The sequence below is a fragment of the Lepisma saccharinum genome, chromosome 11 (assembly GCF_977018435.1).
Source record: "Lepisma saccharinum chromosome 11, izLepSacc3.1, whole genome shotgun sequence".
Taxonomy (NCBI): domain Eukaryota; kingdom Metazoa; phylum Arthropoda; class Insecta; order Zygentoma; family Lepismatidae; genus Lepisma; species Lepisma saccharinum.
In genome coordinates this window covers 49312461-49337822 of record NC_139239.1, presented here as the reverse complement: position 1 = coordinate 49337822, position 25362 = coordinate 49312461, and the positions used below count along the sequence as shown (strand labels likewise).

Here is a 25362-nt window from a genome sequence, read left to right as displayed (position 1 = left end):
TTTGAAATTAGGGAACAAGGCAAAAACATTGAAATTAACAAGGGTTACATACACTTAAATATTTGTAGTTTGCATTTTTCATTTTAAAAAAGTTTAGAATATTTAAGAATATTTCAGTGTCTGTATAACTTCTTTAAAAACATACTACTACTACTTCTACTACTACTTTGGGGAACAGAAAATTCCAGCAGTGCTTCCGGAATATAAGCAGAATATAAGCCCACAAGTAGAAGAAGAAAAAGTTAAGAATAATAATAAAAATAAAGAATACAGTGTGCAGTCTGTTGTCAATAGTTGAATGGTGACATCCGTATTTTCACGTGGTGACCCCCTCCCCTCTGAAGAAAGTATGTAAGGGTAACTTTATCACTTGAAAATCTTCAATGGGACCAAAAGTGTCACACCTTGTATATTTTCCTTCTCCCTTTACCTCTGCCAAGTGTAAATTTATCCATCACATAATCTGTTGTCTATATATATATATATATATATATATATATATATATATATATATATATATATCTATATATATATATATATATATATATATTATAAAAATATATTAAAAAAATAATTGAATGGCGCCCTAGGCTTCAGCCTCCCATATACCCCTTGCTACAGGGGTCCTTTTACACAGATCATGCTAAAACTAACCAAAGTACTTCCTATTCACATTTACCAGATCAAGTAGGCGACACATAATTTCATATATCTCGCCCAAAGTCCGATATCTTCAAATGGTTGAACCATGTTCGATCAAACGCACCACCACACTAGTCGCCAAGGGTAACTTAGCTGCTCTAGTATTTTCAGTTTTAAAGAACCTTTTCTTAATTTACGCCAGTTAATATCAGGGTGGTACTTGAAGGGGGAGAGTGAAGGAGAATTCCCCTCTAGTTTCAGCAACGCCCTTTCTGGTTACTAATTTTTGTATCGTATCTTTATTATTGAGCGTCGTTTTTCTTCATATTTTGGGTAATGGTGACCATGAAGATGAGTGATCATTACTTGAAATTGACGAAGGGACGCTCACAAAGAACACCAATGCCCAAGACGGGACTCGAACCCGGGAACTTCGACCACTTAACGAGCTTGGTCACAGAACCGACAAAACAAACGGATTTGTTGGATTTAAAAAAAAAAATCTTGGTTAAGCTTTTTCCCAATTGCAAGAAAGGAATATTTTGCCAAATTTGGTAATTTTGACTAAATGTAACTGTAAGAAAATGAATTCTAAAAGAATTACCGTATTTGCCGGCCCTTTTGTACACATTTTTTAGGAAGAAATCTTTATCACTGAATTTATAATTAATTTACAGTATTTCAAATAGAAAGTAAGGGCCCGGATTTTGATGACCTAAAAATCTTTGAAAAATGACCCAAAAATTCGTACAAAACTCAATCTGCTTATTGAAAATAGTATACAGGGTGTCCGGCTTAGACCTTTAACATTACAAAACAGTATAACTTTAGTTACATTCAATTTCAAATGAAACTTATTGTTTGTATGGGACTGGCAACTGTGGCCATTTGCGAGAATCACCAGTACTTCGAGTTGACGTGACGCGCATGCGCGTGTAACGCATAAATTCCAAAATGGCGGAGTGGACGGTTCAGCAGAAAGTGTAATGCGTTCTTTCACTGGAAAACAAATCTGTGCCTCAAATGCCTCCAGAAACCATTTTCCAACAAGACGGAGCCCTGGCACATTTTGCTATCATTGTACGAGAATTTCTCGATGAGCATTTTCCTAGAAGATGGATAGAAGGAGGATCTATTCTAAACCACTTGCTTTGCCTCCGCGCTCGCCGGATCTCTCCCCCCCCCCCCCCAGACATTTTATTTTGGGGGTTCATCAAGGACAGTATGCCTGTCGAGAACTTGGAAGATCTGCGTAACAGAATTCGTCAGGCGATTAACAATGTGACCCCTCAAATGCTAGTGAATACCTGGCGGAATTGGAATATCGGTTCGACATCTACCGTGCCACAAGATGGGGAGCTCATATCGAGGTTGTGTGAAGTGCTGGGACAAAACAATGCATGAGTTTTTCAACCAAAATGTAAATTTTGTTAATAAAATTGTGTTTCTCTGCAAAATTATGCTCTTTTGTAATGTTAAAGGTCTAAGCCGGACACCCTGTGTATATATTCCAAGACAAACAATTTAACAATTGCTTCTTCACCTTGGTGTGTTGTACGGACTGTGAATAAGAAACTCGACAATGTTGCATTTCCCGATTTTCAGACAGGCTTTGTTGCGCTGGTAGATAAACACGGAGTAAGTACCGCAAGATAACATTCAGACAAGACAGAAATTGTTGAACTTCTTATGTTTCAGCATGCAATGACAACATTTTTTAAAAAAATACCTAAAAATGACGCAAAATTTTAAAAAATGACCGAAAAATTTAAAAAATGTAAAAAATTACCCAAAAATTACATTTCTTCAACCTGAGGAGGGTGTTCAGGATTTCTGTACTTGTTAGCAATGTCTACGTTGCACCAGTTAAAAGATGAAATGTCAACAAAATCCAGGCCCTAGAACACATTTTAAATCTTCTTCGTCACACATCGCAAGGAAGCATGTAAGAAATCGTGTAACTCAGAACAGAGAAAATTCCAAGAAAATGGAGGTAATCCAAACCTTAGTATCGGCGCATAGTTTTTTAGACCTAATTTTAAAGGTAAAAAACGCGTCTTATACGTCCACAAATACGGTATTTTGTTGAAGTGTACAATCACTTGTTTGTCGCGTATTTAAATAACATAGTTCTTGGTCGACTTTCGATCTCGGCGCAGAAGTTTCCGTGTTCGAGTCCCGCCCTAGGCATGTGTGTTCTTTGTGAGTGTCCCTAGATCAATTTCATTAATCATCACCCGTTCCCATGTTAGCGATTATTCTAAAGTGGAAGAAAAGCGACGTAAACTAACACAATTAAAAATTCAATTGGAACTATCACATGCATTAAGCTGAAAAAAAAAACGTTTCCGACAGTGCAATTGAACAGACCATGAAATATATATAACCCGGTTTTAAGCGTATAATACAAATTACACAATACAATTCAAACCTGGAGGGTTTGGTGGGGGGGGGGGGGGGGGGGCAAAAATTGTCAATTTCCGGCTTTATTAATCTCAGCATGCTTGAACATCACCCGGATTGGGTCGTACGAGTTAACTCAATATTTCATCACGCAGGCTTTTCGACAGGATGATTGACAGAAAATAAAATGTGCACTGGCAACCTGTTTTATGGACCCCCCCCCCCCCCCCGCATATTTGCAGCAGAGTGTCCATAGTCACAATGCAAACACTGCTTTCTCGTGCCTAGCAATATATCAGCAACACGAGTGCCATAAAGATAAAACTTGGATGGCCGAAGATGCTCAGAAACACTAGCGCGTGGACCAATAGATCTTGACTTTATCTGCCTGTAGATAAAATGGTGGTCTTTCGATCTGCGACCAAACACACACATACACTCACGCGGCCACGGGGAGGGGAGAACGAAAGAGATACAGAGATTATGAAGGAGAAAGACTTAGTGACGAAGATAAGAAAAAGAGTGAGAGATGCAGGGGGGCGGGAGTGGATAAGTAGTGTGTTTGAAACACGGAAAGAGAGAACGGATTCTTAGAATAAAGACTGGCTAAACACGATTCGTTTGACCTGTATGCATGTCTGTATTACAGTAAATTAATGGAAAGTTAACAAAATATTAATTTTTAATATTCTGAATCTTCGAAATTATTCACGTGACGAATTTGGTGGGTTTAAAGAACTGTCAACTTAATTCGATATGCATATTCTCGATTGTTCCAAAACTACTGGAGATACAAAGGTAAAATTAAGCAGGGTGGCTACTGTAGGACTATGATAAAATTCAAGTAGGTATAATTCCCGGTTTTCAAGGCAAATTTTCAAAAAAATTCAAGGCTACAAGCAGATGTTTTCTCTATTTCAACCTTGCGTATTACCGCCTCTCAACACCCACACAGAAATGCACCAGAGGCGCAACCACGAACTTTTGTCTGAGGGGGAAGGGGGCACGTACTAGGATAAACGTACCAATAATAATAATGCCATTATTATGACTATTATTATTATTAGTAGTAGTAGTAGTGGTAGTGTCAAAGACGTTATCATCCTCGTAAATTACACAAAATGGGGGTAGAAGTCGGTGTTAAAGCATTTGTGTTGGAGAAAATGATTTTACACATTTTCTAAAAGAAAGAGAAAAAAACGTTCAATTTCACATTAATTAATAATGGAAAACAAGTACACAAACTGTATTTTTGAATGGCAGGAAATGCATGAAAAATGCATTCCGAATGTTATTCTTTTTGTACATATAACATGTATAACTTTCATGCACAAAATATGTTTTACACATATTCAAAATGGAGTGATGTAAAATAAGAAAATACATGCCAACACTAAATTATGTACGTATTCAAAGTATCTTTAATACATACATATACATACATATATATATATATATATATATACACACACACACACACACACAGCATATAGGTATCTTATTTATATTCATTACATAATCAATTCATCCACCTCATAACAAACCAACAGCAAAAAATATATAAATTTTCTCTCAAATGTGCACACTCCTTTTCCTCCCAATTGTTCAAGCATTAAGACTAAATGCATTAACAGAAGTCTTACTTCTTTCTCTCGTAATTTACAGTGCATTACAGAAGACAATAAAATAGGGAGTGAAGCGAACAAGAACATTTTAATCCATATTTTTGCAAACTGAAAACAATAGGGAGCAAATAATTTTACGAGGCGTCATTTAGATTGTTCGGCCGACTCCCGCCGCTCCCTAGCTACGGCTCTGAACTTGACGAGACTAAGAAAAGCAGGGATTGCGAGCGAAAAAAATTATGAAATGTATTCTTATTTGCATAAAATTTGCAATCGAGGGAGATAATTGCCTCTCTGTGTCCTCTGCAGGTGCCCTTGGCCATCAATGTTTGCCCCCTTGCCCTCCTTAGAATTGATTTCCATTCAAGGTTGCGGGGGGATGCCCCCCCTGTTGTTGCGCCACTGATATGCACACAAAAATATAGTAATAATATGACGTGTCTGTGTGATTCCATATTTAAAACATTTAATTTAAGGTCGTTAGTTTACATTTGCCATTTCACATACTCAGACTCGAAATACATCTACAAACACAAGTTACACAAATATTATATTATATATTCTAACCTGCGAAAAATTGTTAGTTGTCTAAGATTTTCAAACTCAAATCTACCTAATCATCTTCAAGAAATCTTATCTTGTAATAATCTTCCGTCTGTCAAATTGCTCTACAAAGGACAGTAACAAAGTAAACAAATCGAGAGAATTCTGTTTTATTTTTCACACAACATGATTTTCCTTCCTCGATGAAAATAAAAACTCAACTGTGACAATCTCGCCTCAGAGCATTTATCAATATGTATAAATTCAATAGGATTTGGATTAATTTACACATAATTCCCGGAATTCAAGGAATTCCCGGTGAGAACACACCCTGTTTAGAGGACCGAAAGACTGGCTTGGCACTATCTTACAGCGACATAAACAATGTCGATCGGTACGCAATCTTGTCTACAGGACCCAAATTTTTGAGTCAACAATCGATATTTATTTATCCTTCAATTTATATCAGAAAGAACCAAATCTTGAAATGCGCAATTCGGAGAATTGAAAGACATATTAATTGTCAAAATCTTGGATTGTAGATATTTTTCTGTTTGCTTCCCATGCGTGTGTTGGATGGAATCCATAATCTAACAAATCGATATGTATATATACACAGTGTACCTCCGATTTTATGTTCTTGGATTTTACATTCTCCCGCATTTTATTCAATTCTTATTGAATAATATTATAACATTTTCCCGGATTTTAAGGTTTTTATACCTGGCAACCTTAAAGACGTAAAATCGAGGTTTTACTGTACATGTCTATATATATATATGTGTGTGTGTGTGTGTGTGTGTGTGTGTGTGTGTGTGTATGGGGGGTGTATTTATATACACACACACATAAAAACATACATACCGCCTCTTTGCAAATACAAAGACAAAATCTGGTACACCTATCATGCAGCCTAATATTTTATTGGGATGTAAAGTAATCTGATTTTTCAGTCTATGCAACGATCTGAAATCAAATAAATATAAATTTGCCAGATTCTCTTTAGTACCGACAGAGCATATGGCGGCTGCACTGAAAACGCAGCTCGAAGATGTTTATAATTTCTCCTCGATACATAATTCCTTTTTAAACTGCATTAAATGCACCCACATGTTTCTAAATATGGGAGCCCTACTCCCACATCCCCTAAATGTGCCTTGATGGCACAGCGCTATATGCACGGGGAATACCTTACCTAAATGGAAATGCATATTAAACGATGCCTGTGCTTGAAATTAATTGAGATTAGTAATGCCTGAGAAAGGCGTGGGAAGAAGGTTCAGTACAGTCTATTTAGTCTCGACGCACTCTGCTAAGGTAAATATGCTTATCTTGTGACGTCAGATGAACGTTACAAATTAAACACCCCATTGTGTGTAACTACGTGGATGTGCACATTGCAAATTATATAGTACTCTCCCAGCTTGTTATTAACCCAGTTGCCTATTCGTAGTAGCAAATAGGACGCCCAAACGAGCGACCTGCCTTGGGAGCAGAGGAGAAATCCAAAAGGTGTGTGGGCGCAGGGTGGATGAAAGGCGGTCACCAATGCCTCCGTAGGATGGACAAGGACAAGGACAATCACTGAGTCCTCTTGATTTGGGAAAAAGCAACGAGAAGCATTTGCATACTTGATATCTGGCCTTCTTTAAAGCCGCTTCTCCGTACTGAATACGTCAAACAGCATTACTGGAACATATCTTTCGACGATCAACTTCATGATGCTACCATGTTAACTCACTCACTCACTCACTCACTCTCACTCTCTCTCTCTCTCTCTCTCTCTCTCTCTCTCTCTCTCTCTCTCTCTCTCTCTCTCCCTAGGAATGATATCAAGACGGCACTGGACTTGGAAATGTGACTTCTCCTGCCTCCAAACAGTTTATTTTAAAATTACTCTTGCTCTAATGAAGCACTGGGATGTAAGGAGTAAGGTAAGGATGGACGATATCGGAAATTTGATATCGCGATATATCGTCTAGAAAATATAGTCACAGACGATACGATATTCCTTTCGTATGGTGATATCGGCGATATATCGTCTCTACGATATATATCACATGTCGGGACCATATATCGCTGACACGATATATGTCGCCAAATATCGTTAGGATATATCGCCGACACGACATCTATCGCCAAAATATTGTGACGATATATCGTCTAGTTGATATAGCCTGGTCGTTATTTTTTCAATATCGCGATATATTGTCTGGATGAAGGGCGGAAATCGAGTGGCGCAGAGCGAGGCTTGTAACTGTAGTCGCTCAACCCCCTCGACGGAATACCGTTTCCTGTCACGTGTTCATTGGTGAAGCCGTCTCGCGTCACTACTTGCGCAGAGACTTGTTTTCGTTCTCTTGCTCCAGAGATACTCAATCTAATAATAAATCAATCTAATGAAGCACCGACGAAATGGTTTAAAGTACAGTAGTTTAGAGCATTAACGAATTACACTATTAGGTATGTTTGTACCAAAATGTGCAGAACCGAAAATCCGAGATATTGACACATCAAGTTTTGGGTTCAGCCCCCACCCTCCCCCACCTATTCGAAATGACACCAAAATGCATCTCGGACTTTCCTTTGTGCACAAACTAATTTTTTACGCTCACATTCGTGCATAAACGATGCACTAACGTTTGGCACCATCTTGAAAACCATTTAGACAGGACCCCCAAAGAGGCTTGTTAATTTCATTGTTTTACGTTGATACATAAACGAAACTTTTGTGTGCACGAATGGCACTATTTGTCTTCGAATAGCCGAGAGGGGAGGGGGACTGTCTAAATGTACGTCTCTTCCCATCCATACAAAGCAAGCGGGGGAAACGGTGTCATCACAACCATTCATACAAGCTGACAGATAAACAATCCCACAACGAAAATAATGTCGAGAAAACAAACACGAATCAAGTCGCCGATGCCGGGTAAAAAAAAAAAAAATACTTTTGTGAGTCATTCGCCGCTATTTTGTTTCTAGACAAAAAGGGAACAACGGAGAGTTGTTTTTTGAGGACAATCGGGGGTCTAATTCATTATCCGGTCCCTTGTTGTTCCTCCTTTGTTTCTCGTGCACGCTGCCAGACCGGAAGGGAGGGGGGTCTATTGTGTCGTTCCAATTGGATATTTATTACGCTACAGCCCTTTAAACACAAGAGGGGAGTGCACAGATTTCGTGTAATCTCTGGGAACCAACGCACTCTACCGGAGCACAGGTAAAGTCCGCGCGTTCATTATATCCCCATCGGCAATCCTTTGATAAAACTTAACACTGGAAACAATAGCCAACAATAGCCAGACCGCTTCCGATAAGCGCGTGCACTCAGACGTTGTTGCCACATTTTCTTTACATTTGTTGTAGTTGCAAGGCGGAGCAGGCGGGTGCGTGAGTTAGGGGACAGAACGGGAATCGAAACGTTGAAGGATTAAAGGGGAAGGGAGGAGGGGGGGATAGGACATTGGTGACTAAAACTTGTAATAAATCTTCAATTAATCTTGGAGTCTAAAATTAAGCTATCGGTCCCTTGCACGTCTAAAACCAACAAGACGTATTCAATGAACATTTCGAGTGACATCTAAAAACAATGGTAATTTGTCGCTCCAATAAGGAAGCTGTTAATTCGATACAGTATCGAAGGATATTTATAAGTACGTCTTGTGCACAGTGGAGTCCCTCCCCACCCCCCAAAAAACGAGCATGACATGAGAGACATGCCTCTCCTCATCAACAGGTTCCTTACGTGAAAATCCTTAATCTGCAGGGATTATTAATTTTATTTCACCCGCAATAGATAGTGGAGCCCAAGTAGATGTAATAAATATTGATTTTTAGAAAGCTTTTGATACTGGAAACCACAAAATCGAAAAGAAAAAAAGAAAATTTTGTAATTTATCACTTCCAATGTTAAAACCATAAAAAGTACTTCTCTTAAATTTCAAACTACATGGGGAATCCCCCAGAGCTATAATCTCTTGTATTCTTCTTCACTTATGAAACCGGTCTTTCTAATGTATTTGAATCAAACCAGTACGTTGCTTCTTACAAAATAAATTAAAGACTGTGTACTAAACATTGTCTTTGATTTACAATAGGACACTAGAAGTTGAGAGCTGTATCTCTGCGGGTGACCTTGACTAATTCGCGCAGATACATGTCCGTAGATGCTACCTACTCGCCGTTGAGTGGTCGACAGCTCTTACAACGTTAGAGGAGAATGACACCCATTGGCTAAGGCAGCCGGTAGCTCCTCTCTTTGCTACTGCGTAGCCAGTCGTGGTCAAGGTTCACCCGCAAAGATACAACTCGTCAACTCTAACATCTTGTTGAATGAGTGAAAGACATAGATTATTGACTGATTGGGTTTATTTTGCTTCGCTTTTCTGCCAATTTGGCTAATCACGATGATGAGGATGAGTGATGATACGATGAAATCGATCAAGTGTACACAAACAACCATGCCTAGGCCGGTATTCGATCCCGGGACCCACGGCGTCGTAGCGCGCTGTCATAACCACTCCACCACGAAGGCCGGCGACATAGATTTGTTAAATCAAACATTAGACTATTGTAAAACTATCAATTGTCGCATTCTAGAAAAAAATAATCAAAAAGCACGAAACCAACAAACCAAAAGTTAACGTGAGCTTCAAGTGAAACTTGTTCTTCATGTACACGTTAACGTTGTAACAAGTGAAGCATCCATACTTCTCGGATTTATAATGATGCTTTGTAATGTTTACGTGAGATCGAAACTTTAATATTCATGAACAGTATTGTACCCGCAGTCACAGTGTGACATAAATAAAGTAGAATAAATTCACACCAAACTTTTCAGATACTTAAAATACAAATTAGATGGCAGTTACCCACGAATGGAATCCCGTGAGAGCCTTCTCAAATATTTAAACCTTCCATCAGTTCAGAATAGACGAGTCATTTACCAGCTTGTTTTCCTTCATAAACTCGTTAATAATCACACTGCAGCTCCTCTCGCCCTGTCACCGGTGGAATTCCGCTTCCCTCAAGCAAAACACGGCCAAGAAAACAACTATTCAATCTCCAACGTTGCAGAACAAATTCGATGGTAATATCTCCAGAAAATTTAAACACCAACAGAAAGAAATGTCACACCTTAAAATCGAGTGAACGTGCATAAGTTGTCTTGTGTACAGTAGAAGAGGTGAGACAAGAAACTCTCCCACCGATGTGCTGGATCGGAAACGCGGCAAGCGCATGCGCGAACTTCCCCTATCGTGCACACAGGCAGGGTTGCCGAACGTCTTAATGTTGTGTAAGCACCGAGAAACAATGCGATCGACTTGCCTGTCTTCATTTAAAGTGTGTGTTTGTTTTGTGTGCAGTGTACTTGGTAGCATGTAAGCTTGCATTTCAGAGAAAGCAAGTAAACTCGGTGGACGGAAAGTAATCCACAGCCAAGGGCCAGAAATTGTATATAATGTCAATGCATTTATGAAAGACGAGGTGGGAGTTCGTATGTCCGAAAACCAGTTGCAAAGGAGGGTGGCTCGCGCATGTGGTGTTTCATTCAGCAGTGTGAGAAGAATTGTACTAATAGAAAGTAAAGCATGCACTACGTTGAAGAAACACTTTCATACGCCCCATAGAACACGATCTCGCCGAAAAATCAAAAGTCATATAGACGAGTTCGATAAGTGTGTTGTTAGGCGTGTTGTGCACGAATTTCACCTTACGGACTGGGAAGGTATCCGAAGGGTTTTGAAACAAAGAATAGAGTTCCAAGGCAGTGTCTGGTGTGTGCGCAAGATAATACGTGACCTAGAGTTTAAGTGGGAAAAGCAGAAAATAATAGACAATTGCTTATAGAAAAGGACGAAATAAGAAGTTTACGTTCATCGTACCTCAAAGCCATAAAAATCTTTCGTCGATAAGGACGACCCATTGTTTACGTTGACGGACTTATTTTCACAGCTCGACAACAAAGAAAGAAGCTTGGGTGGATGGAACCGCGGCTGCCGTCAAAGCACCGGTGTCTAAAGGGCAACGTGTAATTGTTGTACATGCTGGCGGTTAATGTTCAAATCTGGAAAATCTTTTGGCGATTAATACCATGATATGAATGCCAATTTTTTTTATTATTATTTGATATATTTTATTTTACTTCGCGTTTTGTACCTCTTGGCTAATTTGCGAAGATGGGGATGAGTGATGAAATGATGAAATTGATGAATGGACATTTACAAACAACCATGACCGAGCGGAATTCGAACCCGGGACCCTTGGCGTCGCAGCGCGATGTGCTAACCACTCAGCCACAGGGTCCGGGAGAAGTTTATCACAAATTTGACACGAAACAGTGTTGTTGTTGTTGACAACGCCTCATGCCATAACGTACAAATAAATCCTGCGACTTCTTCCTCCTCCCGAAAAGACATTATGATTCATTCAGTGGCTCGTTCAAAACAACACCCCCTTTGACGCACACCAGAATTGTATTCCTTGGTGAAAATTAACAAACCCCGTTTGAAGATGTTCAAAATTGATTCCATCTTAGCAGAACGCGGTCATTCAGTTGTATGTTTACCACCACACCACTCAGATCGTCTTGCTTAGTTTTCTTGTGTTCTCGTTCTGCGTAGACATTTGACCCGTATGCACTGCCAACCCTGCTTCTGTGCGTCCTTCCCCTACATTATGGCTTGGGCGTGAGGCCGCGAGGAGTTTCTTGTCTTACCTATTCTACTGTAGTGCGAATCCAGGAAACAGTGAATGAACCGCTTCTAACTATAGATTTCAGAATATAAACTCACACAAGCAATTTCACACCAGTTGTGCATTTATTTCAATATCGTCCGAATGGGTACTGCTGCTAAAATAAAAACTGGGCGTATGCAAGAGTATGAATTTCTCCCCATGTTGCATGTGCAGCGTTTTTTTTTATGTTGATTATTAAGCTAGGCACGATGTTTGAAAAATATCATGATTAAGAATTTTCAGAATCCCATGTATTCCTTATGGGGAATCAACTTCAACATCAACGGCTAATCAAATGGAAGTTTCGACTTTTCCGCTTGTCAAACACATCTTCAAACTGCCCTCTTTCCGTTGATATATTTTTCTATGTCATCGGAAGTTTGATATTCCCAAGAGAACAAATCAAATATTACTTCATAAGCGCAATGCATTTCTCCTTGCCTCCTATGGCCATTGTGGCAGTGTTGCCAAACCTGATGAGCATAAAAGAGCTAGATTTCAACTTAAATGTAGTTAAAACTGTCTTTCAAGGAGCTAGGTGTATAAAGTGCCTCCTAAGGAAATTTTAGTTGTCAAAGGGGTGGGGGCGCTGCTATTACTGTTAACTTTAAAGTGACGACAATTTATTCTTAGTTTTCACCGTCTAGATCCTGCAGCATCACCCATTTCAATATTCCACCGATGGTCGTGTGAAATCGAAAATAAAGGATATCCGGATAACAATATTATGTCATTCACGCCAAACACGGCACTATAAAAAAGTATCGGGGGAGGTAAGAGAGGGTGCTGCGATGCATCCAATATAACAATATCACGTCACGTGCAAAATGTATATTCATGGCAAAGGTTGGTCTATGTGGGCCGGAGCTAGTGATGGCATCATAGTGGGGCACGGGTTCACAGACAAGCGAGTGCACGAAAGAGCCAGAGCTGTTACGTTGGCAACATTGACGTGGAGGGAAGAGCTTGGGAAGAGACTCGCGGAAACTGTTCCGCATGCTTTTAAGGAAAATATAGATAATTGTAACAATGGATACGGTACTGCGATTATGATGCTAACAATGATCATATTTCATTAACATTTCATTTTCAGGTTCACTAAAACCGTATTTGCGGGTTCACTAAAACAGAAGTTGCGGGTTCACTATAGCCGAATGTTCACTACAACCGAGCTGAATACATCCAGAGTTGACTTCATACGCTGTTATAAGTTACCGTAATATTTACTTACATTTATATGTAGTAGTAGTAGTGCATAATATATATTCTACCGTTAAAATTTAACAGTCTGCCTTTTGATTTGCAGAAAGGGGCACAACTGTTTCTTTATGAAAGTTTGAATATTTTATCATGTATGAACATAGATAAAGGTTATAAATTGCAAATCCGTGCACCATAACTATATTTTTAAAAGCTGAGTCTTTTAAATTACATTAATCAGGTTAACTGTTATGGCCGTTAATACTTTAAAAAACGGTCAGTTTTTTTTCTTTTTTTTCTGGTAGTTGAAGGGCAGAGGAAATTGACGGTCTTGGACAGTCAGTCTTGGTCTTGGACATTGTACTGTACACTTATGACTTATGTGTATGTGTGTGTGTTCATTCAGTACATTATGTTCAGAATAACTGGGAACTGTACACAATGACAATAGTGTGGACTTGCTTTCTCCGACAATAAAATTTAAAAGGTCTACATGAAAACGTACGAAATAAAATTTGTGACGATGATTTTTGTAAGAACGACTGTTTCTGAGGTTGGTTTAAATGCGTTGGAGTTCATTTTCTATGGATATGTTAAATGTGTATGATACTGGTTACATTTGAATATTGACTTACATACATTTTAATAGCACATAAAATGCCAATTGAAGAGTGTCACTGGAAAAAAATTAGTATCGTGTTTGGTGTTAGCATATTCACTTGACTACAATGCTTTTACATTTGATTTGTAATTCCTCTCAAAAACATATGTTCGCTTTCTGATTATAACACTATTTAAAGCAAATTCGTTTGCCTTTTAATACACAACCTTGTCATTAATTAAGTACACTTTCTCGTCCCCAATGAAAGGATAATTACATTTTCTCAGCCAACTAAAATGCTGTAGTTGGGAAGGGGAAAAAACAGGTCTCGCCTCAATCTACTTCCCTCGCTTTTTTCGGTCTCCACTCTTTCACCCCAAACAATACGGCACGTGGCTTTTTTCCTCTTTCTCCGTATTGGTCCCAGCTGCCATAAAATCCCAAACTGCTCTTTCTTCAAGCACTTTAAGATTCCGCGCAGACTGCTTAAGACGCTGAGTTCCGGAACATCCCCCGTCATAACCCTGTGCTCCCTGTATATTTTCCCTTCTAAAGTGAGGATCGGGCAAAAAACAGAACAAGGGAGCAAATTCTAGACCCCAACTACTTCTTCCTTCGGGAAGACTTCCAGGACATCAAACACACTCGGGAGTCGTTCGTACGCTATGTTCTGAATGAGGCTTTATTATGGAGGTTGACAAGGTATCTGTGAACGACAAACACGTTTTTTTTAGCCAGGGTAGGGCTCGGGGGGCTGATGTCCCCCCACCGAAATCCTGCAAATTTAAATAGTGTATAGAAGTAATTAATTTTACTTCCTTAGCAGAATTAAATATCTTGTAATATACTGAGAAATTCATCTTCAGGGTCTGTAATCCTCACTTCTTCCCCCTCCTGAAATAAAATTCTGGCTATACGGGCCTGGACGGCATGAACTGTAAGCTAATAAGGCCCTGGCGATTGGGTGTCTTGTATTTGTATTGCTGTTACTTTACGTGGCTTTTCTTCCACTTTTGGTTAATCGCGGCGATGAGAATGAGTAAGCAGATGAGATCGAAAATCGACTACTTCACAGGCTAGGCCACCGAACCGGCGCGATTGGCTTTTCTCCATTACAAAAGAAATGATGATTGCATAAATATTACGTTAGAAGTAAATCATTTATAGAAATTGTGGTGCAATTCAAAATCTTACGAATTGATTCAGTAAAATGATTCGTTCAAATGAATCAAATTGTCAGGACAGCAGACTTGGCTAAATATCTACAAAGGAAGGAACCACAAAATATATACGGAGTGGACTGTGTGTATCGTAGCTTATTAGAGTAGTTATGCAACGATGTCATATTAATCAAATGCATAATGTAGTTACCAAGTTTCAAGATCCATGAATACGTCAGTTTGAAGGCAACTTCGTGATCGGATAATGCATGCCAGTGCAGGACATTACAGTGGGCATGTTACACCCTGTCTGGAACGAGTTTGATTACCGCGTTGATGTGTGGCGTGTGACCAGGGGAGCCCACATTGAAGGATTGTAATTTTAACTCACATATCAAAAACTGGGACTGTTTCCGCCTTGAACGGTGTTTGCTGCAACCACGTAAGTTGAAAAATATTTTTGTATTGACATTTATACCCGCACCATTCATTTGTATATGCCCTGTAATCCAATATATATATAGCCCCAATCCCACCACTCACATATAGCCCCAATCCCACCACTCACTGACATAAATGTTCTCCATGAAGGAAGCCCCGGAGGCGAAAAACACCCGATTACGACCCCCCATGAAATCGTCCCAAAAGGCCGAGAAAATTAAAAAATCGCTCAATTAGCCCTTCCTTAAGGGTGAAAATGCCCTTTTCTCACGTCCTTAGCAACCGTTGCCACGGGCATTTCTTTTGCACACATTGTTTCCTTCAATTCTTAATTGTCGAGATACATTATATTTCTCACAGATCAATAGCACACAGATGAATGAACTCATGGTTTCGAAAAGGTGCCTGAAACAAGGGTGACATCTACATAATAAGAAGTTTCAGTCCAGATACAATTACGTATATATTGTTATACTCAATGCGTAAATATCTACATCGTGGTTGTTTTAACTAAATGTTTAGGGGGTATAATAACATGCAATTCCTTAGAGCTTGCCGTGCCTGTTGTTGTCCATGGAAACGGACGTTGCTAGGGAACTTAAAGAAAGTTTATTTTCTACTACTGTAAGTGAATTATGCTAGACTTTTCGTATTTCAAAATACGAGCGTCAGAATTTATTACAGAGGCAAGGTAGGAATTTGGGTGGAATGACGGAACACAGTTATTATCCAATTACGTTCAAAAATGTGAAAATGACAAAAGACGTAAATATTGCATTTTCAATTTAGTGTCACTATTGAATTCGTTTATGCAAACAAATCCAACTAATTATCTTGAAACGGTTATTACTTACTCAGTTTATTATTAAGAAAATATACAATAATATTTTGAATATTTGTACCTTATTAGAGCCCATACATACACAAAGTTACTTTATAAACTTTTCAAATTAGCGAACATATACACATGTTCCCCATCATCCAATACAACATGCAGACATTTTCAAAGTCATTAAGATCATTGTGGAACCCCATCTATAACATGATTGCGCCCACAACGTGGCCGAAGGTCACGCATGCGAGCGTACAAGACGTGGCCAAAGGCAACGTCGAAAGTACGCGAGTCCAATATATATATAGCCCCAATCCCACCACTCACTGACATAAATGTTCTCCATGAAGGAAGCCCCGGAGGCGAAAAATGTCCGATTACGACCCCCCATGAAATTGTCCCAAAAGGCCGAGAAAATTAAAAAATCACTCAATCGGCCCTTCCTTAAGGGTGAAAATGCCCTTTTCTCATGTCCTTAGCAACCGTTACCACGGAAATTTTTTGCAGCACACACTGTTTCCTTCAATTCTTAATTGTCTAGCTACATTATATTTCTCACAGATCAATAGCACACAGATGAATGAACTCATGACTTTGAAAAGGTGCCTGAAACAAGGGTGACATCTACATAATAAGGAGTTTCAGCCCAGATACAATTCCGTATATATTGTTATACTCAATGCGTAAATATCTACATCGTGCTTGTTTTAACTAAATGTTTAGGAGGTATAATGACATGCAATTCCTTAGAGCTTGCCGTGCCTGTTGTTGTCCATGGAAACGGACGTTGCTAGGGTACTTAAAGAATGTTTATTTTCACCCAGAAAACTACTGTAAGGGAATTATGCTAGACTCTTCGAATTTCAAAACGCGAGCATCAGAATTTATTACAGAGGCAAGGGAGGCAAAAGAGGGGAATGACGGAAAACAGTTATTATCCAATTACGTTCAAAAATGTGAAAATGACAAAAGAAGTAAATAAAACATTTTCAATTTAGTGTCGCAATTGAATTCGTAAATGCAAAACATCCAACTACTTATCTTAAAATGGTTATTATTTACTCAGTTCATTATGAAGAAAATAGAGAAAAATATTTTGAATATTTGTACCTTATTAGAGCCCATACACACATAAAGTTACTTTCTAAACTTTTCAAACTTATACATATGTTCCCCATCATCCACTACGACATGCAGACATTTTCAAAGTCATTAAGATCTATGAAGAACCCCATCTATAAGATGATTGCGCCCACAACGTGACCTTCGGTCACGCATGCGAGCGTACAAGACGTGGCCAAAGGCCACGTCGAAAGTACGCGAGTCCAATATATATATAGCCCCAATCCCACCACTCACTGACATAAATGTTCGCCATGAAGGAAGCCCCGGAGGCAAAAAATGCCCGATTACGACCCCCCATGAAATTGTCCCAAAAGGCCGAGAAAATTAAAAAATCGCTCAATCGCCCCTTTCTTGAGGGTGAAAATGCCCTTTTCTCACGTCCTTAGCAACCGTTGTCACGGAACTTTTTTGCAGCACACATTGTTTCCTTCAAGTTTTAATTGTCTAGCTACATTATATTTCTCACAGATCAATAGCACACAGATGAATGAACTCATGACTTTGAAAAGGTGCCTGAAACAAGGGTGACATCTACATAATAAGGAGTTTCAGCCCAGATACAATTCCGTATATATTGTTATACTCAATGCGTAAATATCTACATCGTGCTTGCTTTAACTAAATGTTTAGAGGGTATAATGTCATGCAATTCCTTAGAGCTTGCCGTGCTTCTTGTTGTCCATGGAAACGGACGTTGCTAGGGAACTTAAAGAAAGTTTGTTTTCACCCCGAAAACTACTGTAAGGGAATTATGCTAGACTTTTCGAATTTCAAAATACGAGCATCAGAATTTATTACAGAGGCAAGCTAGGAATTCGAGGGAAATGACGGAAAACAGTTATTACCCAATTACGTTCAAAAATGTGAAAAAGACAAAAGACACAAATATTGCATTTTCAATTTAGTCGCTATTGAATTCGTTTATGCAAAACATCCAATTAATTATCTTGAAACGGTTATTACTTACTCAGATCATTATTAAGAAAATAGACAATAATAGTTTGAATATTTGTAACTTATTAGAGCCCATACACACATAAAGTTATTTCTAAACTTTTCAAACTTGTACACATGTTCCCCATCATCCAATACAACATGCAGACATTTTCAAAGTCATTAAGATCATTGAGGAACCCCATCTAAAACATGATTGCGCCCCACAACGTGGCCGAAGGTCACGCATGCGAGCGTACAAGACGTGGCCAAAGGCCACGTCGAAAGTACGCGAGTATATATATATATATATATATATATATATATATATATATATATATATATATATATATATATATATATATATATATATATATATATATATATATATATATATATATATACAGTAGCGTACGCAGGATTTCATGAAGGGTTATATCTAAAACTTTCTCCAAATTCACATTACCATTGTTTTATTATACTTTAATTAAATAATAATACTTATAATAATTAATTAGTTGAATTACTAGTAATAATACTACTAATACCACTACTACTATTAAGTAGTAGAGATCTACATAAATATAGTATGTACGAAAGCAATAAAACGAAATTAATTTCTAGTAATTCTATTTTTAACAAATTCTAGAGCATTTTTTCTATCTTACTAAATAATTGTCTACTCAACGAGATGAGACATTTTAAAGGTGAAGAAAATCCATAAAAACAAGAAAATATATTAAAATAAATTGAAATAATCAAAGTACGGAACTCATCCAAGAAGCTGCGGGGGTCTGGTGAGTAGGGCATCTGACAACCATGCGGGGGATCCGGATTCGATTCCCGGAATTGGTTGGAATTTTTCCGGCTTTGTCGCCTTATAAATATCCCCGATAATTCACACTGTTGTTGTTACCAACAAAACATTTTACAATAATTAAGCTTATTGTAGTTTGAATTCAGAAATTCAAACGTGCCGCGGGAAGGCGGACTGGTGACTGAGTTATTCTTGTCGGCCTAGCCATTGTCTATACATTAGCCAAGTTCAACGAACCAAGAACTTTCTTTAGTTAATGCTCATTGTTCACACAAAAAAATATATGATCATTGAACATTGTTGCAGCCGAGATACAAAAACAACTTTCTTGCTCTTTAAAATCGTAGTTGCCCTTATATATTATTTTCAAGAATTCTGGTGTATTTTCAAGGCATTCACTCTTAAAGACGCGTGTTTGGAATGCTGTGCTTTTCTCCGATGCTGCATGGGAATAATAATTCAAATTATTATTATATTATTATTATTAGTAGTAGTAGTACTGTCGCAGGTCCTTGACAGTGATAAATTGGTCATTTTTATTTTTTACACAGCATTTTTTCATAATATTTCAAAATCTCAAGGGGGGTTTAAACTCCGTAACCCCCCTTGCGCACGCCACTGTATGTATGTATATATATATATATATATATATATATAACTTCCAACATTAAAATAAGGCCAACGGCAGAGTTGAAACACACTTCTAGTTCCACTTTCTGGCACAAATTAATTATTATGGGCAAAATCCGTGCTTTAATAATCAGGGACATCTTTAAGGGGGGTGGGCACTGGCCTTAACGAAACTTTGGTTCCCCCCCAAAAAAACATTTCCGTGGAATAGCTAGAGAAAAATTTACTTTAATATTTTAAAAAGCTGAAATTATCATGCATTAAGAACATATATTAAAGTCACAAGGGTAAAGAAAAATTCGAAATTAGAGAAGGTGAGCAAAAACCAAATCGACTCGTCGGCACTTTCTGAACACCCCTCGTAAATAATAAAAAAATGAAGTTAAACCAGACAACCTCAACAAACATGTAAAGTACAAGGGAAACAGACCTCAAGGAGAAAAACGAAAGTAAAAATTCTAAAGTCATTACCAAGGTCGTCCAAATTGGAGAAACAAAAAAAAAAAAGGAAGCACCCACTCTTACAGGGGGGGGGGGGGGGGGGCTGTCTAGTCGTGCCTTGTCCAGAGGCTGTTGCGCCCGTAAGTGCCTTGTACGAGACACCTGCGAATCACCGCCCATTAAAATGCACAGGCGTAAGTCGTGCAGGCAACTTCTTCGGGAGCAAGTCATCTCCATTTCCTGGGCAGGACAGTAACACACACGTACAAACATCCTCCACCAACAATGTTGCCATCTTGGAGTCCGAGAATGTCCTGTCTCTGGAATTTCTTGTAATTATATCGTTACTTCTGGCACTGTGGCAGCTAACAACACATTTAGACTGAAATTATTGCTAACCAGCGTTCAAGCACACACAGGAATTCTACCGACCCAGATTATATCCACGCTAAAGGGTCTCACTGCTCGGTGCGCGCCGAAAAGACAACACGAAAAATATGACAAAATAATTAACATTTATGAGAGTCAGGTGATTGGAAAGGATATCATATTTATTAGATTTCACGAGTGATACCCCTTATATTTGCAGCTACATTATATACCGCGTGAGGCACCTAAAAGTACCACCTGAAATAGCGAAGAAACCAGAAACAGTAGCGATGTGAGGTTTGCGGGAAACAATAATATCAAATGGGGCTCGTAAATCGGAGGTATGGGGTGGGTCGAAAAATATCGAGAAATGGGGCATCTGGAGCAGTCATATTTTTTTAAATGGAACGATATACAATTACATGCATAATATAAAAGAGCACACGCAGAGAAACACAACGCCGTTGGTCTCATGCATCTACTGCACATAGGAACGAAGATAGCCTATCCCTTGCTATGGGCCTGCACGCACACACACGCTCTCTCTTTCTCCTTCCAAAAATATTTGAAATCGATGTCACTGCCTTAGATTGTGTATCTTGACCATTCGTGTCAAAAAAATGTGAACACTACTCAACCTGAGACAAATTATCACATGGAACGTTTCAGTATAATATTTGTATTTTTTACCCAAAATGCCCCATTAAGTAATACAACTTACACGAGATCGATTTCAGTGAACTAGTTACCGAGTGGGAGTCAGTAATTTATGAGCATTAAAATTCAGTTCTATGCAGTGGCGGCTGGTGGTATGGCCCTATGGGTGTGCACTTCAGCCTTGCGTCCAGAAGAAGTGTTATAAGTCACCAGGGTTTGAAAACTCCAGTTTTTTGAAAATAGGTTTTTTTTTCGGGTTTAATTGGTTTTTGTCGAGCTTTTATACATAAAATGTGAATACATGTAATAATTCACATTTGTAATTGCCACTCAACCTACCCACTATTATGTAGAACGTAATAGTTGTGTTATTGTAATAATGTAGTAATCATGAAATTATATGCTATTTGGTATACAAACTGCAGTAACGAATGTATTCAATATTGAGCAAATATAAATACGTTGCTGTTCAACACAGGGGTGCCCACAGGAATTTTTCGGGGGACAACATTTTATACCAATTCCATATATCCACACAAAAATTGGGGGATTGTATCGTTTGATTGACTTGTTATTGATTTTTAGTTTTGGATAATTATGTATAGTTTCCACCTACCTGTGGTGATAGGGTTGAAATGAAACACCACCTCTTATGCCTTTAGAATCGGTTTGGATGGAGGGGAGGAGGGCGTGGTATTCGCATTAATACAAGATTAGTCGAGCAGACAAACTGTGCAGAATAAGGTTGACTAACAATGGTAGTGTATCTAAAGTAAATAGATATTGCTTAAATATGTCTGTAGTATACAGTGATGCAACTACAGAGAGGGCAGGGGGTCATCCCCCCCTTCAACCTTCGACGGAAGTCAATTCTAGGGTAGCAAGGGGGACAAACATTGACGGCCAAGGGCACCTGCAGGGGAGGCACAGAGGAGCAATTACCCCTTCGATTTCAAATTTTATGCAAATAAACATGCATTTTGTAAAATTTTCTTGCTTGCTTCACTTGCATTATCTGCTTTTCTAGTTTTCGTCAAGTTTAGCTAGGGGCGGCGGGAGTCGGCCATGGGCGCCGAATGACACAAAGAAAACAGCTGACTGATCAACGTTCCTCCCGCGCGGGTTGATCAACTACAGCGCCACGACAGTTTATTTTGCCCAAGTTGCTAAGGGAATGTAAGACAATGTTCAAAACATGCGTTTCGCTTTCGGTTGCCCCCCCCCCCCCCCTTCCTTCCCTTCTTTCTTGCCCCTGCCATGCTCGGAACAGGGTGGGCGAAGATAGCATAGAAATGTCCTTTTTCCAGAAAAAAAATCCTTTGATTTACCATGATGTGTGTGCTGCCTCTACTCCGCCACACGATCTCCTCGAATGGAATGGGATTGCAACACTGCTGTATCGTGAACACAGCACTAGCAGTGTGCCTAAAGCCTATAAAGCCCCAATCCCTTCCCTCTTTGCATGCTGCAAACAGCGGCAGGCGAGCACATGGCGACTTGTGTGCGAAACGAACGTATCTCAGCGGCAGGCGCTGATAAAGAAAAGCCGATAAGGCGATGGGGCGTGGGAACATTTGATGTTTTGAAGGAGATAGTGTTCAGTGCATAAGTATAATAAAAGTTAATTCCATTGCAGATTTATTTGGGTGTGCACGTGCGAATAGGCAGAAGCCGATACTGGTTCTATGTCTTGTTTAAAAAGTTCATTTTCGGCGTAAGTCCAGCACTGGAAATACCAGAAGTAAAACAGCAAAATAGATTAAATACAGATGTCATAGCTGCCAACACTGCAGGAAGGTGAACACATCCCAACATTGTATGGCGCTAATGATGCCATCTGCATTTCAACTGCATAAGATCGGCTTCAGTCTAGTGCAAAACGAGAAGTTGTAAAGCGAGTAAAGGAAGAAAGGATGTCGAACAAGGTTCGCAATAATAAAATGTTTTTATTTCATTTTCCTACCTGGATGGTTCTTCTTTCTGGTTCACGGCACAGCGCTCGAATGAAGAGCGGATCCAAGTAGTCCGTCATGGCGGCTGAGGAAGACACGCAGAGCCCTCTATAACAGACTTCCGGTCACCAACTGACCTCTTCCTCACCTCTTGACCTTGACCCGAGCCATAGCTCCTCACCTACGGCCGGCAGACTGAGCGAACCGGTGGATGGTTCATTGTTTTGGTTCTGTTCCGAAGCTCCTCTTATTCCTGTGCACCACACACTGAACAAAGCACACGATTCACTCACGACAATAAAAACAAGCAATGGAATGCGCGATTGTTGGTTTCTTTTCGTTGTTTCTACTTTTGTAGGCACTCTTTGAGATTCACAAACATTACGTTGGTGTGGCAAACTTGAAGTTAACACTGGGTTTTAAGAAAGTGGCTCACACTGTACGTTGGAGCAACTTCACTTGAAGTTCACGCTGGGTTTACGAACATGCCTTGAGTAACAACCAGCAATCAAAGAATTAGCTATTCTGTGTATTGCACCTTGTAGCATTGGAGCATTGTAACTAACTTTGGGATCTTGATGTACGTTGGTGTGGCAAACTTGAAGTTAACACTGGGTTTTAAAAAAGTGGCTCAACGTAGAACACTTTTGGCTTGGTGCCAACTAGTCAGAACTTTTACATGGTAAAAAGACAAGAGAAAACCTCATGTAAACACATATTATGAATCGCAAACTGTATGATCAGAGACTAGATCGCAAGGCACAAGGCAATGCACAAAATGGAGGAACAACTACATGACACACAAGCTGAAAAACACTTAAACATCCACCAGGTTATCTTCAGCAATTCGATCTTCTTGTTCAAGCACTATTGTGGGAGGGTCTGAGGGGGAACACGGGACCCTCTGGCTATCCCTTTTCTTCTGTCGTCTCCCTCTTTCTGATCAGTGTGAGCAGGGGACGAAGAACAATAGTGATAAGGCACCGGAACAGAAGACAAGGAGAAGAATGGCGCTCCTAATCAATTCCGCGGGGCCCTGCTCCTTCATCAAAGGGACAAGGGAGCGAATGGAGAGCTGGAGAGGGATTTCGTTGCACCTGCAGTCACTTCCGGGGAACCAATAACGCCATTTCCTGTCCGGTTCTTCTGTAATTCAATCTCTGTCTCTCGATCTTCACATCTGTAAAAAAAAAAAAGATAAAAGATGATGTAGTACATGTCGAGTTTAGTCCTAATGTCAGAACTTGTTCAGAGTTGTCAATGTGCGAATCGAAAGGGGAAAACCAGGGAATAACCCCTCTCTGGATTTTCTGTCTCTACATTTCTAAATTTATTCCCAAGCGTGTAAAGAATTATTCCACGCTTCTGAGCTTATATGTATTCATGGTTACTTACCATTACATCAGTAATGTTCAGTATTAGAATTTGATTTAAAGATGGCGAGCCAATTCTTCGTAAAAAAAAATTGGGAAAGACGGAACTGTGTAAACTGTGCATGCATAATACTGTACTTTTAAAAATTAAAAATACTCTTTGGCATTTAATAAATATATCTTAAATAGTGTACTTAGTTGTTATTCTTATTGTAATAGCATAATTCAAATTACTTCTGTTAGAAACTCAATAACACTTAAAAATTATATTAGAATATGGAAAAGCACATTTCTGAAACGTCCTCTAGAAATATATTTTTTAAAACTGAATCATTAAAATTATATTAATTACTGTTAACTAAGCAGTAACTCTCAACACTTTTGTCAAGTCAATTTTTATAGTGCTTCGATAACCGGTGGAGGCACATAGTGGTTCGGATCCCACTTTAAACTGAAGGTCCAGTCTCAATTAGCCTTAATGTGCATAAGTGGACTTAAAACAACAAATCAATCAATCAGTTTTTACAGTGCAAGAAGGCTGCAAAAATATAAGTTTGACTTGTGACTTACTAACAATAATTGATGCCTATATGTGGGCGGTAACCAGGGGTGGCCATCCCCCCCCCCCAAGACCAATGGCGCAATCCCTTCCAAATCTCGTCATCTGGTAATCCACATGAAGTACAGTAGAGCGTCGATTATCCGAACGTCGGTCAACCGAACGACCGCTTAACCGAACTGTGTACTCGCTCGCACCTGTTACTCTCCCTGAAGCCCAAGATGAAAGTGACCACTTTCAGATATCTGTAATGAAAAAAGTACGTGACTTAGCTGCTCGTAAGCGTGTAGGCTTGCTTAGACAGACCAAAATAAAGGATTTTTT

General features: G+C 39.2%; 1 protein-coding gene across 4 annotated transcripts in view; it reads right to left on the bottom strand.

Annotated features, from left to right (window-relative positions):
* Nucleotides 1-25362, bottom strand: part of PDZ-GEF (PDZ domain-containing guanine nucleotide exchange factor) — a 483761-nt gene that overhangs the window by 324886 nt on the left and 133513 nt on the right. For all 4 annotated transcript variants that reach the window (XM_083131069.1, XM_083131068.1, XM_083131077.1 and 1 more), the window contains exon 2: nt 23118-24286. In XM_083131069.1, the coding sequence (XP_082987195.1) occupies nt 23118-23186 (69 nt within the window). In that variant the 5' untranslated portion in view covers nt 23187-24286. The remainder of the gene's footprint in view (nt 1-23117; nt 24287-25362) is intronic.